The sequence below is a fragment of the Meles meles genome, chromosome 1, assembly GCF_922984935.1.
Source record: "Meles meles chromosome 1, mMelMel3.1 paternal haplotype, whole genome shotgun sequence".
Lineage (NCBI taxonomy): Eukaryota > Metazoa > Chordata > Mammalia > Carnivora > Mustelidae > Meles > Meles meles.
The window spans coordinates 172,617,571-172,632,624 of NC_060066.1; the positions used below are offsets into that span (position 1 = coordinate 172,617,571).

Genomic DNA, 15,054 nt, shown 5'->3' on the forward strand with positions numbered 1-15,054 from the left:
GTAAATGGGGTGAGGTAGAAATGGGGGATGCAGAATGTAGCTGGGCAGAGAACAGACATTTCTGCCACATCTGGAAAGTAAGTCTAGGTGATGAGCTCCCTGTCACAAGAGGTATGGGAGCAGAGCTCAAATTTACACTGGTTGGAGGGAGGTTACTAACAATATCTGACATCTCTGGGTACTCATAGATACCTGCCCCTGGGCTAAGATGTGCATTTATTCTCTGAAGCATTAATACTGCGCCTGCGGGTTCACTGTGAGCTCCCAATACCAGCTGCTATCACCTCGTATATTCCTCACAACTCAGCTCCTCGGGTAGGACCTGGGCTTTTGTCTCTCCCGATTCCCATTTTACACTGGAGGAAAGCAAGGCAGAGAAGCAAAGCTGCTTGTTTGTTCAAGGTCACTCGACCAGTATGGGGTGGAACCCATGCCCAGGAGGTCTGAATTCGGAGCCCACCTTCTCCTGATCATAAACTCCGTGTATGACCTCGGGCAGTCCTGCCCCTGCCTCTGGGCCCCCCTCTTCTTGTCTGGACCACAAAGTTCCCCAACTGACAGCCAGCGCTAACTTGGACTACAGAAGAACCACCCAGCCGGGCCCAGGCAACCCCTGGTGTCACAAGAGATAATAAGACAGATTTATTTAAGCGGTTTGTTACACAGCGACAGGTAAATACAAGAGCATTCAGCAGCAATCATTTGTCGTGTGCCTCGTGTGTACCAGGCCCTGCCCTGCACACCGGAAGCTCATCACCCGGCCCTGGCTCTGGGGTCTGCTGGGAGCCATTACCCTGCCCCGCCCGCAGTCTGAGCCAGGACTGGGCAGGAGCCCGCCATGCCAGGAGCTGTCTTTCCAGAGATGTCGTGCGCAGCACCAGTGATGCTTTCATAGTTGGGCGGCTGCGGGGGGCGCTGGGTCCCGAGCAGGGCATCCCCAGAGGCACAGTCCTTCAGGCTTTCCTGCATGGGGTCCACGGGTGATGTCGGGGGCCCCTCTGCAAGTGGGCAGCACACGGCCTCCTCGTAAGTGGGGATGGCAGCCACCGCTGGAAGCCTGCGGAACAAAAGAAGAGTGGCTATAGCAGGGGCGAGGGCAAAACAGCAAGGAAGGCTGGGGCTGGGGAAGACTTCATGCCGTGGTCCAAACCCTGTGTGGGCCCCCCAGTACCCCGGCTACATTTCTGGAGCATGGCGTGAGCCAGCCCTGCCGGCCTCAGCCTTCCCACTCTGCCCTCCCTGCCCACACAGGCTCCTTGCTCCTCCTCAGTTCTCTTTGTAGGGGAAGTCCATCTGCTCTCTGCTGGTCAGTCCTCACTTGTCCCGTGAGACTCCTCTGCTAAGCTTCTTGACTGGTCCCTCCCCCAGCAGAGCTCTGGGCTCCCACAGCACTGTCGCCCTCTGTCACTGCCCCCATCAGGGGCCCAAGGTCCTCCCTCAGGGCAAGGATTGACTTTGAGCATCCAGGGGCCGAGGGTAGGGGTCTGGGGATGTTTCATAGGCAGAAAGACTTCTAGTTTATTGTAATATCCCTTACAAGATCTGGAGTTGTGGATGCTCAAGGAAGGATGGGAGACATCAGTTCTCCTGCCCGAATGGATGCTTGGGGCCCCATGTGGTAAGTCTGCCAAGTGACTGCCTCTGCTTGCATACCTCCAGAGACGGAGAGCTCATTATCTATCAGGTGAACGAATCTATCTGTAAACAGCCTGGCTTTCCTGTGACCTGCCCTACCTCCAACGAATGAAATACCTACTCTAGAGGGACTTAAGGCAGAGACCAGATCCTGTGAGGCTTCTGAGACCAGGCTCCACAAGCTAGATTCCAAAAACAGGTTACCTGTATCCTAGCCACAATGCTGATGGGAATGAGGTTGGCCCTCAGTCCTCTCAGAACCCTGGTGGGTCACCTCTGGGGAATTAGTGCTTCCTCCCTTCCCAGGACCCTGGCAGGTGGGAGTGTCACTGATCCCAGGTCTGGTCTGTTTATGCTTTGGGGATGACGCTGCAGGATACAGGAGCTGACCAAGTGATCCTGAATGTCGCTTTCCACACCAAGTTATGAGTCTGGGCACTGGCTAGTTCAACTCTCTGCTCTGCCCCATTCTTGGTGGAAGATCCTGGGGTCAGTAACTCCATTGATCTGAGCCTCAGTTTCCCCATCTATAAATGAGGACAATAATGGCACATATGTTATAGGACTATATGAAGATTAATTGAGATAATCTAGGGGAAGGGGCACTTAGCATACCCTCCATAAATGGGAGCTGACAACAAAATCTCAAAAGCCTCCGTGAGGAAGGGGCGTGGGGAACAAAACTTATCACAGATCTCCTGCACCTTAAGTGCTACCCGGGCTCGGAGAGGCTGTCACTTGCCTGAGCTCATCAGTCTGGAGCGGATGCGGAAGCAATTCAAGCCACACCAGGGAGTCTGCCTGCACAGACAGGAGGGAACTGGCCCTGGGGGTCAGAAGAGGTGGTAGAGGGAACTTCACTCTACAGGCCGGTGGGGGGCTGTGCTGGGCACCTGTTGCTGCCCCTCACGGGAGCACCCCTCACCTGCCGAGGCCATGGCCCTTTTCTGGACAATGTGTCTTCTCAGCCTGAGCCAACCACAACCCTCAGAGTGATCCACTAGGGAGACAGGTTTGCTGCTCCAGTCACAGACGGGGTCATGGAAGAGGCCAGTGGAGAGCCTAGGGTTGACCCCCCAGCCTGTGTGCCAGCCTGATGGAGGGCACCATCCAGGAGCCAAACCTGGGCTTCCTGTCTAGTGCTACTGCACGCTTCTCTCACAGACCCTCCTCTTCTGGAAGACAGCCCAGGAGCCTGCAGCTGAGAAAGCTCTCCTCTGAGCTCCCAGCATCCTTTGCACGTGAGGGCAGGCAAAGAATATTGCTTCTGGAGGCAAGCAAGCTAGATTCTGTTGTTGTCTGTTGTTGCGTGACCTAGGCATGTTCATGTGGCCTCTCTGAGCCTCTTTCTTCTCATCTGTAAAATGGGGATGACAATTCCCATTTTAAAGATTCATGTTGGGGGAAAATGGAAAAAGCTCTGACAACACTCAGAAAAATGAGGGTCATACGGCTTCCAGAGCCCTATGTCCTCTGCCCTGCTCCCCTCCCAGCCACACCCCTGCCTCTCTCTGCCCTGTTTCTCCAAGCCCTGGAGAACTGAGACAGATTTGGGGCATGCCTGGGATCATTGGGGCAGGCGACAGCTGGCAGGGCAGGGCACAGAGGCCGGGTAAGCTCAGCCCACAGCAGGAAGTTTGCTTACAGGGCAGACATGGAGTGGCCCTCACACACCTGTTGTTGCCTTAGTAACCATCTGGGCCCAGCCAGCCCCAAGTCCCATGCCCATGGTCCAGAGGCTGGGAACTCAGGCCCCACGAGGCCCCACGTGGGGCGGCCATATCACACACACTTCCGGATGGAGGCTCCATTCATGGAATATTCTGCATCGTGGGCCTGCCACTAGGGTGTCCCCAGACATAGCAAGGGGCTGGGGCCTGCCTCACTCCTGGAGCCCAGGGGGGGCAGGAGACCTGGGCAGGAGACCTGAGGCGCTGCCTCTCCCACCCTTCCGCTGAGTCAGGTAACCGCAGTAGGGAAAGGGACAGGCACAAGGATGACTTACAGTTTGCTCGATGTGTAAATTCCCTAATCTACGTCATGTCTGTGACAAGCCTGGGGGCACGGCTCTCAGCCATGGTACAGATAAGTAAAGGTCAACTAAGCAGCAAAGCCCCAGCCCCATCTAACTGCAAAGCTCAAGCCAATGGCACTTATCACCGTTCTTCCCATCCCAAGCCCTCATCTGTCCACACCTTAGCTGTATCATCTGTAAAATGGGCCTAATGCCTGCGTTTACCTCCCACTGTTTGAGGTTCAAATCAGTGAGCAGGTGCTGGAGTGCCCAGGAAACTACAGGGCCCAGTCAGCCCAGCCGCAGAGCTCAAGTGTGCGTGAACCTTGCAGGGTCTACACCTCCCCACCCCTCACCTCTTCCAAGCCTCTTAACCATCTCAGGGGAAAGTTCTCTCACGGCCCGATGACAGATGAAGGATTGGACACAGCTCAGAGAGTCCAAGTAACATGCTCAAGGACACATCGCTTATGACGAAAGAACAGACACTGAAACCTTCCTGTCTGAAGAGACCCAGGCTTTTTCTGCAGGGCTCCCTGAGGGTGGGGGTCCCCGGAGACCTCCTCTCCTGCCGCCAGTAGAGTACCCTCCCTGTGGGGGGCCAGAGGCTGGCCTCGAAGAGCAGCAGGACCGGGCGACGTCAGCTTCAGGGACAAGATAGTCAGTTGTTCACAAGAGCAGCCTCCCCGACACCCAGATATCCTGGTTCCAAACCTGTGACTTGGGTCTCCAGACCTGATGGGTCATGAGCACCCTCCTGGGTGGGCATCTCCCTGGCCCTGCTGGGAATGAAGGCCGGCTGGCCACACACACACACACACACACACACACACACACACACACACACACACGATGGCCCCGAACCTGTTGAGTCAACACGCTTGTGTGTACAGACAACACCCTCCCCAGGTGGTCAGGCCACGCTGGGCAAGGAGCGACAGGCTGTAGGCCAGCGCACCAAGGGCTGGCCTGCTTCCAGTCAACCACTAACTCCAGGTGGGTCCTCAGTCTCTCTGGGACCCAGGCTTTTCATCGGAGAAGTGAGGGGATTGGCTGGAGAGTCCCCAAGGCCGTGCCCTTCCCTTTAACAGTTGGGTCAAACCAAGGCCAGACCATTGTACCAAGGGGCCCCTGGTGAATGCTCTATTGTCTCTGACCTCCGGGAGTCACAGGCCAGTAGCAGGAAGAATTTGTTACATTCTTCAACTCGGAATACATTCTCTCCTCTCCCAAAGGGGAGAGGGGTGTCCAGGCTGTTTGGCCAGCTCACTTGTGTCTGGCTTAGCCCCTAACACCCCAAAACCCAATGCTTACAGGCTGGGGCGGGAGAATGCCAGCTTTGCAGCCAGCAGGCTCGGCCGCTTGCTGGCCAGATATCCTGCACCTTCTTCTTCTGTAAGTGGTAACTGATTTTTACATTGCAGGCTGACAGAACTAGAATTGTGTGCAGGCCTGGAGATGTAGGCACAGCCCATACTTGACTGAATGGATAAAGAGGTAAGAGGTGCACACGTAAAGCCTGTATTCACTGCAGGGCAAAAAACGGGTTCTGGTATCTTGGTGATACTCTGTTTACGTATATAATACAGATCTAGAGCAAACAATATATCTGTGGCATGAACATTTCATGGAGGGGGTGTGGGATGAAAAAAAATGTCTAAAAAGGCTCCTTAGAGGGAGTCATAATTTTAAAAAGGTTGAGAAAGATGGTCTTAATGCAAGATTTTTGTCTCCACCTCCATCCTGCCCCCGAGCCTTTGCACAGGCTCTTCTGCCTATCTAAACCGCCTCGCTCTACCTTATCCACTTGAGGAAAAGTTACATTTCCTGTGCGTCTACTGTGCACCAGGCACTGGGCTAAGTTCTATACCTGCATGTCCCCTAAACTAGGGAGCCATGAGAGCACAGGCCCTGGATTCAGGTCCTGACTGTGCCACACCCTAGGAGGGTGTCCTTGGGCAAGTCAGTTCGTGCTTCAGTGTTCTCATCTGTAAGCGGAGTACAGGACCCACTTCAGAGAACTGCTGTAAATACAAAATGAACAAATATATGCAAAGCACTTAGAATAGAATCAGGGGGCGCCTGGGTGGCTCAGTGGATTAAGCCGCTGCCTTCGGCTCAGGTCATGATCTCAGGGTCCTGGGATCGAGCCCCGCATCGGGCTCTCTGCTCCGCAGGGAGCCTGCTTCCTCCTCTCTCTGCCTGCCTCTCTGCCTACTTGTGATCTCTCTCTCTGTCAAATGAATAAATAAAATCTTTTAAAAAAAAAAAAAAGAATAGAATCGGGCACATGGTGAATACAGGTGTTTGCTATTATTGTGCTATTCTTCTCTCTTACTTCAAATGAGTAAGCAGAGACTCAGTAGGGTTGGACAATCTACTTTCCTACTTGCTAGTTAGTGACAGAACCAGGAGAGGACCCCAGTAGGTTTGACTCCTGTGTCTGGGCTCCTAACCCCTATGTTACTCAGCCCCAGACCATGCTGAGTTCAATTGCCACCTCCTCCAGGAAGCCTTCCTGGATTTCTCCATGTCTCCATAGGCTCATGTCTGCCCCTCTCTGACAGCTCTAACTACCTTGGTTTGTCAAAGTCTGTCAAAGGGCTTTAAAGTCCTCCAAGATGGTGCTGATCAGCCTCCAAACCCCCAGAACATAGGCCAGGCCTGGTCCAGAGGAGAAACCCCATGAGAATTTGCTACACAAATGCCCGATAGTGTGTATCCACACTAAGGACATAGTGGCATATCCACTATGTCCTAAGGCACTAAGGACAGTGCCTTATCCACCCCACCCCCCACCCATCACTTCCACTCTGCCCTGCTGACCTGTAGCTCTCCTTCTCCAAGGGCTCCACAGTGAGGTAGTACAGGTCTCTGGAGAGGTGATACGGGTCCCAGTGGGGAGGCCCCTGGGTGCTGGCCTTGATGGACCACAGTAGGCCGAAGAGTAGTAGCAGGCCCCCTGTGCCGCAGCAGAAGAAGCTGACTGACCTGAGCAGGGGACTGGGGGCCTCAGGCATGGGGTGCCCAGTGGGTGGGGCCGGCTGGCCGGGCTGAGCACCTGCGTCTCCTTCACTCCACCAAGCAAAACAAAGTGTCCCAGCTACCAGAAGCACCATGCCGCTGACCGTCATGCCATAACGTAGCGCGGAGGCCGCTCGGCTCGCGTCACACGTCTGAACACAGACAAGGGCAGAGAGGAGAAAATGGGCCATGAGAAAGGCCTGCAGGGGAACTGGAGACCCCGCTCTCCGTCCTCCCCCATTTGTCTGAGATCACTGTGTAACCATGGACAGTTCATTTGACTCCTCTGTGCCTCTGTTTTCCTCATCTGTAAAATGGAGATGATACTTCCAACTTGGCAGGGCTATTCCAGAGGCCACTGAGAATGTGTCCTAAGTTCCAAGCACCATGCCTGGGACCCAGCAGGAGCTCAGTAAGTGTGTCTCTGTTCACTCCGGGCACCCACTCCCAGACCTCATAGGCCCCATCAGCCCGGTGGGTGTGATTCCTCCCCCACCCCCGCAAGCCCCCAACACCTGCCAGCCCATCAGCTACAGGCTGAGAGGGACAAGCAGGCACACTTGTTGGCTCCCTTCTCCCAGCCACAATCCCAAGAGAGGTAGCTGGTAGAGGAAGGCACAGACCCAGGGCAGGTAACAGAGCAGGTGTGAAGGAGGGCACTAGAAGCTCCAAGTTGACATCCACAACAGGTGGCCCCTTTGTGCAAAAAGATGTCCACCCTGGTCTTATTTATAATGGTCCTAATATGGAGAAAGCCTAAATGTCCAACCACAGGGACAAGGTGAGTTAAGTGTGTCATCCCCCCTTCCCGTATGGAATATTAATAACCCATTTGAGAAAACAAACTCAGCACCAATGTTTAACAACTACAGGGGCAGAGGGGAGATGTGTATATCCTTTTCTCAGCTTAGAATGCCAAATTATGCATGGTGGGTCATCTCCATCAGGGAAAGAAAAAATGCACAGAGAAAACAAACACTGGGAAGAAATTTGGCCCCAGATCCTACCAAAGACAAGAAGGGACTAAACCCAAATCCATGTTGTCCCCAAAGCCAACCTCTAGGTCATTGCACATGCTGTTCTCTCTGTCTGGTAACCTGCCATTATCTCCCCTCAAGGCTGGGCTTGGCACTCACCCGAGAAACCTCCATTTAAACGTCAAGTCTCTGGGCCTTCTTGGATCACAGCACCTCCCTGCCGCTGTTTAACTTCTCCTTTGCTTGTGCCCCCACCTGACAGTGAACACCCTGAGGACAGGATCCACATTGGCCCCATTCACTACTATATCACCCCCACACCTGGCACATAGTAGCTGTTCAATACACATTTGTTGAAGAAATTCCCTCAAGTAAGGGAAAGTGTTACTGGGTAAACCCCTGCTATGGGAAAAGCCCCCCCCCCCCGACACCAGCTAAGAGGAGGGAGGGAGCCCAGGGTTCCTGCTGGAACCTCCAGCATCCAGCCAAGGAGTGGAGGCCTGGCTTTGAGCCTACCAACTGCCCCTGGGCTTGTTTTCTTCCCCTTATAAATGGCAGATTCTTTAAAAGAAGTTAATGAGACAACATCTCCTCTTACAAAATCGGAGTCAGTGAAGTGGGGTCTGGGGAACTCACAGACCCTAGACTTCAGTGATCAGGAATGCCCTCCAAGTGGGGGCTCACCCAGCCAAGCGCGCTGAACCTAAATGGTGCTCTGCTGTGCCGCCATTCAAGGGTGTGCTCCTGGGGGAGCCTAGGGTCTTAATAAAATGTTCAAGATCTAGTAGGTGAAGTGGCACCTGGGAGGCTCAGTTGGTTAAGAGGCTGGCTCTTAGTTTTGGCTCAGGTCAGGATCCTGGGGTCCTGGGATCGAGCCCGCATTGGACTCTGCCCTCAATGGGGAGTCTGCTTGAGATTCTCTGTCCTTCTCTCTCTATCCCTCCCCCCCTCATATTCTCTCCCTCTCTCTCTAAAATAAATAAGTAAATCTTAAAAAAAAAAAAAAAGATCTAGTAGGTAAAGCTTTAGACTTCAAAAGGGCATGTTCCCAATTGTGTTTAAAGACATGTGTGGGGGGGGCGCCTGGGTGGCTCAGTGGGTTAAGCCTCTGCCTTCAGCTCGGGTCATGATCTCAGAGTCCTGGGATGGAGCCCCATGTTGGGCTTTCTGCTCAGCGGGGAGCCTGCTTCCCTCTCTTTCTCTCTCTCTCTGCCTGCCTCTCTGCCTACTTGTGATCTCTCTCTGTCAAATAAATAAATAAAATCTTTAAAAAAAAACAAAAAACAAAAAACGTGTGGGGGTGCCTGGGTGGCTCAGTGTGTTAAGCCTCTGCCTTCAGCTCGGGTCATGATCTCAGAGTCCTGGGATGGAGCCCCACGTTGGGCTTTCTGCTCAGCGGGGAGTCTGCTTCCCCCTTTCTCTCTACCTGCCTCTCTGCCTACTTGTGATCTCTCCCTCTCTGTCAAATGAATAAATAAAATCATAAAAAAAAACCCCACAAGTGTGGACGTGTGAGAGAAAAAGAGAATATGTACATTTAGCAGGGGTGCTCTAGGCATTTTCCCCGAATCTTTCTGAGCCCCCAGACCACCAGCATCTGGAAAAATGACATCCATAAAGTTCCTGCAGTTCTCTTCCTGTAAATCTGTATATGGGGCAAGTGTCTCCCGTCTCCAGCTCAAGGCATTTGTGAGGGGAACAGAAAAAGAACTGACTTCTCCCTCTCCGAAGTTAGATAGCTAGGAGAGGCTATCAAGAGGAAAAGCTGCAGAAATCAGTTTGAAAAAACAATTCCAAAACTCACAGCAAGTCGGTAACAGTTAATAAGCCCTCACCGGTATATAGTGTCTTCTCTTCACTCTCCCCAAACCTGAGGTGGGTGGTCAGGGCAGGGAAAGAAATTCCTGTTTTACAAACGAGGAGACCTAGCCCAGAAAGGTGAAGGACCCGGCCCCAAGCCAGAAACTGCTGTACTTCTCGACACTTGAAGAACTCTGTTCTATAGAAGGTAACCTAAGGTGCTTTTAAACTTCTATAAAAGCAGCGGTTGCTCATTGTGAGAAAGAGAGAAAACCACAGAGGGGCATGTGAATCATCATTAATCCTGCCCCTCGAGATGAAGGTGGTCTGCAGGTGGGGTTTTCCTTGCCACGTCTCTCTTGGCCTATGTATGTGACGATGGCTGCAGCAGACGTGTACTGGGCATTGACACGGGCTGGGTCCCACACTGCACTTTACAGGTGGCCCCGACTTAATCATCACAACAGCATTACGGAGCTTCAAGGGTGACAGCTTGCCTGAGTTCAGTGTCAAATTTGAATCCAGTCCTGGGGACCTGGGGGCCTCGTCCTGGGGAGCCCTTTGTCCTGATCCAGGGCCCTCATTTCACAGCTCCCCCTTCAAGACCCAGTCCAGACACCAACCACCTCCTCCCAGAAGCCTATGTGCTGCTGCCAGCCCCACCTCCCACCAGCCAGAGGAGGCCCTTCCCTGCACCAGACTTGTCACTCCCTGCAACGATGGTCAAGCTCAGTGACCTTGAAGCTGCTCGGCATCGCTGAGCTCAACTTCTGCCTGGCAGGGAAAGTAAGTTGTAAGGATGAGGTGGCAGGATGGCAAGCTGTACGTGAAGCATGGTGACACAGAGCTGGACAAGAATGGACCCTGGCTCTGACACTGGGCTACTTACCTAGCCTCTCCACGCCTCCCTCAGCTCCCTCTGTAAAATGGGCGCGATCACACTGTGTAACCAACAGGAGAACTCCACTTGCTGCTTTTCTGTAAGAACTAAACCATCTCAACAGGAAGTGGTCCGAACCATCCCAATCAACTGCCTTGTAAACTGAGGCCCTGACTGCCATGGCCAAGGCCACCCAGCGAGTTAGAACACAGGATGAGACCTGGGTGTCCATTCTGCACTGGCAAGTCACCGTAGTCAAGGTGAAGAGACAGGCGGGTTCGGTGTTAGGAGGAGCCTTGATGCTCTGGAAGGAGGGAGAGAAGTAAGCTTACACCCACCTCAGAGGAAGCCATCCGGCGGCAGATGGTCAGGCGTGGTCCAGGCGCAGGGACCAAGGGCGGCAAGATCCCCAGCACTGCTATCCCTCGGGTCTGCAGGAGGCGCCTGGCGTTAGGGAGCGGCCCTAGAGGCGGTCTCCTAACCCGGCTCTCCGTGTTCCCCTAAAGCTCCAAGGTCCGGCTCTCGGTCTCGTCCAGGGGTGTCCAAATGCCCTCTACCCGCAGGTGCCGGGTGTCCAGTCCGCTCCCGCCGCCCCCTACGCGGCACAGAGAGGTGCCCAGCCGGCTGCACCCTACGCGCGCGCCCCACTGGCTGTGATCCTCCCGGGAAATCTGCGAGCTGGTGGGGCGCTCGGGATTGGGGCGGGGGGGCGCAGAGGAGCTTTGCACTCTGCCTCCGCGCGGCCGCCCGCCCGTGACCCCTGCGCTCGCGCTTGGGCTTCTGATAGTTCCTGGGCGGGGGGCGCCGCCCGCCCTACCTCCTCCCCGATCCCGGTCCTCGCCGCGCTGTCGGTCCGGGGCGGAGACTCCCAGATGGTTGGGGTCGGGGCTCCAGGTGCCGCGCCGCGGGCCCCGCCCGACCTTAAAGCTACCTCGGGAGCGGGGAGGGCGGGTGTCCAGGCCCTGAGCTGCAACCAGTCTGGAGCGGAGCAGGCTGTCCCCCAGCTGTCCCCACCCCAATCCTCTGGGCTATGCCACTGGAGCCGGCCTGGGAGCCAAGAAGGACTGGGTCGAGAGGGCCCTAAGAGTGCTGAGCCATGCCTCCTCTCCCATTTCACAGGAAGGGAAACTGAGACCCAAAGAGGGTTTACACCATACTTCCTGGAAGTAACTGGCTTTTGCTTCTCAGAGCACTCAGTCTGAGAGCAGGCCCTACCTCCAGGACCTCACATCCTGAGCAGGAAGGCATTCTGAGAAATAGTGGTTGGCATGTAAGTGCTTCCCCCAGCGCCTACCCGAATTCTTGGTTCCAGCCCAGAGAGGCGGGGAGAGTGGGGCTTGGGAGCAGGGCTTCCCACTGCTGTGCGACCTAACCTCTCTGAGCCTTCTTTCTCCTGTGTCAAAGGAGGGCTCCTGGTTCCAACTCAGGGGGTCTTCCGAGCACGTTAAGTGCTAGGCTAAAGGCAGTCTGGGAGACAGGTGATTTAGGAGTCTGAAGGAAGCGTGAGCTGTGCATGCGTTTGCAAAGTCTTCTATGGGAGGACATCTGAGCTGTCCCAGAACGCAGGAAACAGGATATAGCATCCAGGATGAAGGAACAACACGTGCAAACCCAGAGAAAATCATAGGCTAGTTAAACCTTCACAAAATCCATGTAGGTCAAAAGGAGCCCATTCCTGGACGAGCTGGGATCCAGGTTTTGTTTCTGTCTTTTCCCCGCTGCCCCAACAAGCCAGGGGACTGGGTCAGATTCCCCTCTGCCACAGCTAAGGATTCCCCACAAAGCTACTGGTGACCAACTGTCCTCCCTGCCCAGGAACACAGAAGGTCAGAGCCGCCTCGTTGAGATCTAAAGCTCAGAGACAGGAAACACTGCCTCAGAGTCACAGAGCAGGTCGGCAGCAGTACCCAGGCCCCCAATTTCTAAACTCCTTGTCTCCAAGGCAACTTGCCATCCAAGAGCATTAGTGCTCTCTGGGTACAGCCTCCTCTGACTGATGGGGTCTTTTTCATCCTGGCTGTGTGCCTCTCAGGGAAACTGAGGCTCAGAGAAGCCTGCATAAATGCAGAGTTCAGAATCTCTGAGCTGAGACAGGAACCAGGCAGACCTCAAACCAGGACCTTGTTCTGCTTTGCTGTTCTCAGTCTGGAGGTGGGGGCAAGCCCACGGGGACCAGAGGCCACCAGCAGCCCTCTTGGTGTCCTCGTGGACTTGCTCCAGGGAGGCAAGAGAAGAGGGGGAAGCTGGAGGCCGTGAAATTCCAGGCTGACTCACACCTGCAGGGGCGGGCATCCGTGTAGGGCATGTGCTCCTCACTGATCAGAACTCCGCTGCCCTGCCCCACCCCACCCCTGCCAGTAGGCCTAGCAGTGTCACAGATTGGTGAGGTAGAGATCCCTGCCTGGGCACACCCCTGTCCCTGCTTAAACCTGAGTCCCCTGGCCTGACCCAGACACCCAGGCCCTGGAGTTGGACAGGTTGTGGCTTCTGTCGCCAACTCAGCCACCCCCAGGCAGGAACACCCAGGCCACAGCCTTCTCTTGAAGCTGCTATTCCTTCATCTCTGAAGTGGAAAGCACGGCACCTGCTTCCCAGGGTTGCTACGAGGTTTAGTTAAGACCTTATTCACAAGAAGCTGGTCTCCACGCACTCTTGTGTGGCAACAAGGCTCTATTTGTGACTCTCCCCTAGCTGATGGTGACCTCCCTGAGGGGAGGGACCAGATGTGGCTTGGCTCAGGACCAGAGGGGGCTGGGACTGGATATGGATTGGAACCCAGGGATCTGGCCCCGTTCTGCCTCCGTCTTCCTCTTTCCCCACTGGTCCCAGCCCCGGGGTCTGCTAGGGTGTCTGCTAGGGTACCATGGTCGCACAGACTTGGTGTGCTTATAGACCCTTCCCAAAGAAGCAACCTCACAATTTCCCTGGCACCAGCTGAGGGACTCAGAGGAGAGAATGGGTCGCCAGCCTCTGCGTGAAGGGGGTGGAGAAGGGGGTTTACCACTTATACCCACTTATTACCTGTCACCAACCATCTGCCTTTCCCAGTTAGCTGTCACCTCAGCTCAGTCAAAGAGGCTGAGTGAGAGCGCCCTGCCCAGTGTCACATAACTAGTAAATGGGGGGAGGGGTGGGAGAAGGAGGTGCTGAAACCCACACAGGTCTGAATGTTCTAGACCTGTAGGCATTTTCCATTTTGGCCATACTGTCCCCTCCTCAGTTCCAACCAGGGCTGCAGCCACCACCTGGCTTCTCTGCCCCCAAATCATCTGTCCTTCATGCTGCACCAGCCGAAGCTTCCAGACCAGCACCCCGCCCCGCCCCTCACCCACCTACAGCTTTCAGTGCTCCCCATTGCCCTCAGAATAACGACCCCAGCTGCTAAGTACCCACCTCCCAGCTTCATTTCCTGTGCTCCCCTCAGACCACGCTCCAGAATTCAAGATCCAGTGTGTGTTGCAAGCACAGCGCCATGCCTTGGCTACACCTGGTGAGCTCACACCCTTCCCTTAAGACGCAGGTCACAGGTCACCTTCTCTGGATGACTCTTCCTCAGTACCTCAATGCAGAATTGTCTAGTCCCTCTCCCAAGCTTCCACCGGACTTTATAAACCCATCCACCGTGGCCTTGAGCACACCTACACCAATAAAACCACGTGCTTTCCCTTCCTCTTTTCCGGTAAAAAGAAGTAGCTGGATATTGTAGAGAGTTTAGACTATATCGATAGGTTGAAAGAAATCAGAATATCCCCCTTCACAGAAATAGAACAGGGTTCAGCCCTGTAGAGGAAGAAAAACACTCCCCTGAATGAAGAATCATCTGCATAGGTCCACCCACTCCCTCACCTGGCCCCTCCCACTCCCACCTTTGCAAGCTGGAGGCTCTGGGATCAGCGGACCAAGCCTCATTTGGAGAAGCAATGAGAAATAAGCACTGGAATCAGACAGGCTTCTTAGGGATGTTACAGGGATTAAAGGAGTTATTATATAATGTGCTTGGCAATGGTGCTTGGCTCATAGTATTAGTTATATTGGCGATGATGATGATGATGATGATTATCTGTAAATAAAGAAGCAATGAGAGAATCCACCAACTTCTTGGAAGAGCATCCTGCATCTTTCCCCCACCTCCTGCTTCTGGGACAGAGGTCCAGCATCCTTGTCCAAGATCATCACCTAGAGATAACCAGGCATTATAACATTGTGACATAACTCTTTTCCAAAAGGACACATTTTACAAAAATCTGATCATGCATTGCATATTATTTTAATAGGCTTTATTTTTATTTAACACAATCTGTCATGGATATCTTTCCATATCTCGCTGCATTTTATTATTTGCTGACATATCCAGCTGACCTATGGACAGCATCTTGTGGGCAAGGATGGGCATCTTATGTCCCTCTTCGCACTCCCAGCCCCGTGCCATCTCAAGGCTGGTGTACCACCTCAAGGCTGGCGTACCATAAGCCCACTGTGAATGGATGCCAAGAACAGCACGGGCTGTGCAGTGGTGGGTTCTGTTGGCTGCCTAGGAGCACAGTGCATTTCCATAGGGAGGGAGTAAGACTTATGGAGAATGGGGACATCCCAGACTCTGCCAGCAAGGTAGCCACAGCCAGTCAAGGCCAAGGAGTTGGCATATCTTTAAAAACAACCTCTGAGCACATTCCTTAATGCCAAACAGGATTCTGAGTTTTGGCTTCGTGAAAGAGGGAACTTAG

General features: G+C 54.1%; 1 protein-coding gene across 2 annotated transcripts; it reads right to left on the reverse strand.

The window, feature by feature from the left end:
* Window positions 1-622: 622 nt before the first annotated feature.
* TMEM61 (transmembrane protein 61) lies at window positions 623-13,875 on the reverse strand. Of its 2 annotated transcripts, none has more exons than XM_045998196.1 (4): window positions 13,724-13,875; window positions 10,669-10,761; window positions 6,476-6,825; window positions 623-1,057 (listed from the first exon to the last, which is right to left on the reverse strand). In XM_045998196.1, the coding sequence occupies exons 2-4, from the start codon at window positions 10,681-10,683 to the stop codon at window positions 790-792; spliced, it is 633 nt and encodes a 210-aa protein (XP_045854152.1). In that variant the 5' UTR covers window positions 10,684-10,761; window positions 13,724-13,875; the 3' UTR covers window positions 623-789. The 2 variants fall into 2 exon arrangements, with proteins under 2 accessions (XP_045854152.1, XP_045854161.1); XM_045998205.1 differs by lacking the exon at window positions 13,724-13,875 and adding an exon at window positions 11,148-11,471.
* Between the last annotated feature and the right edge of the window lie 1,179 nt (window positions 13,876-15,054).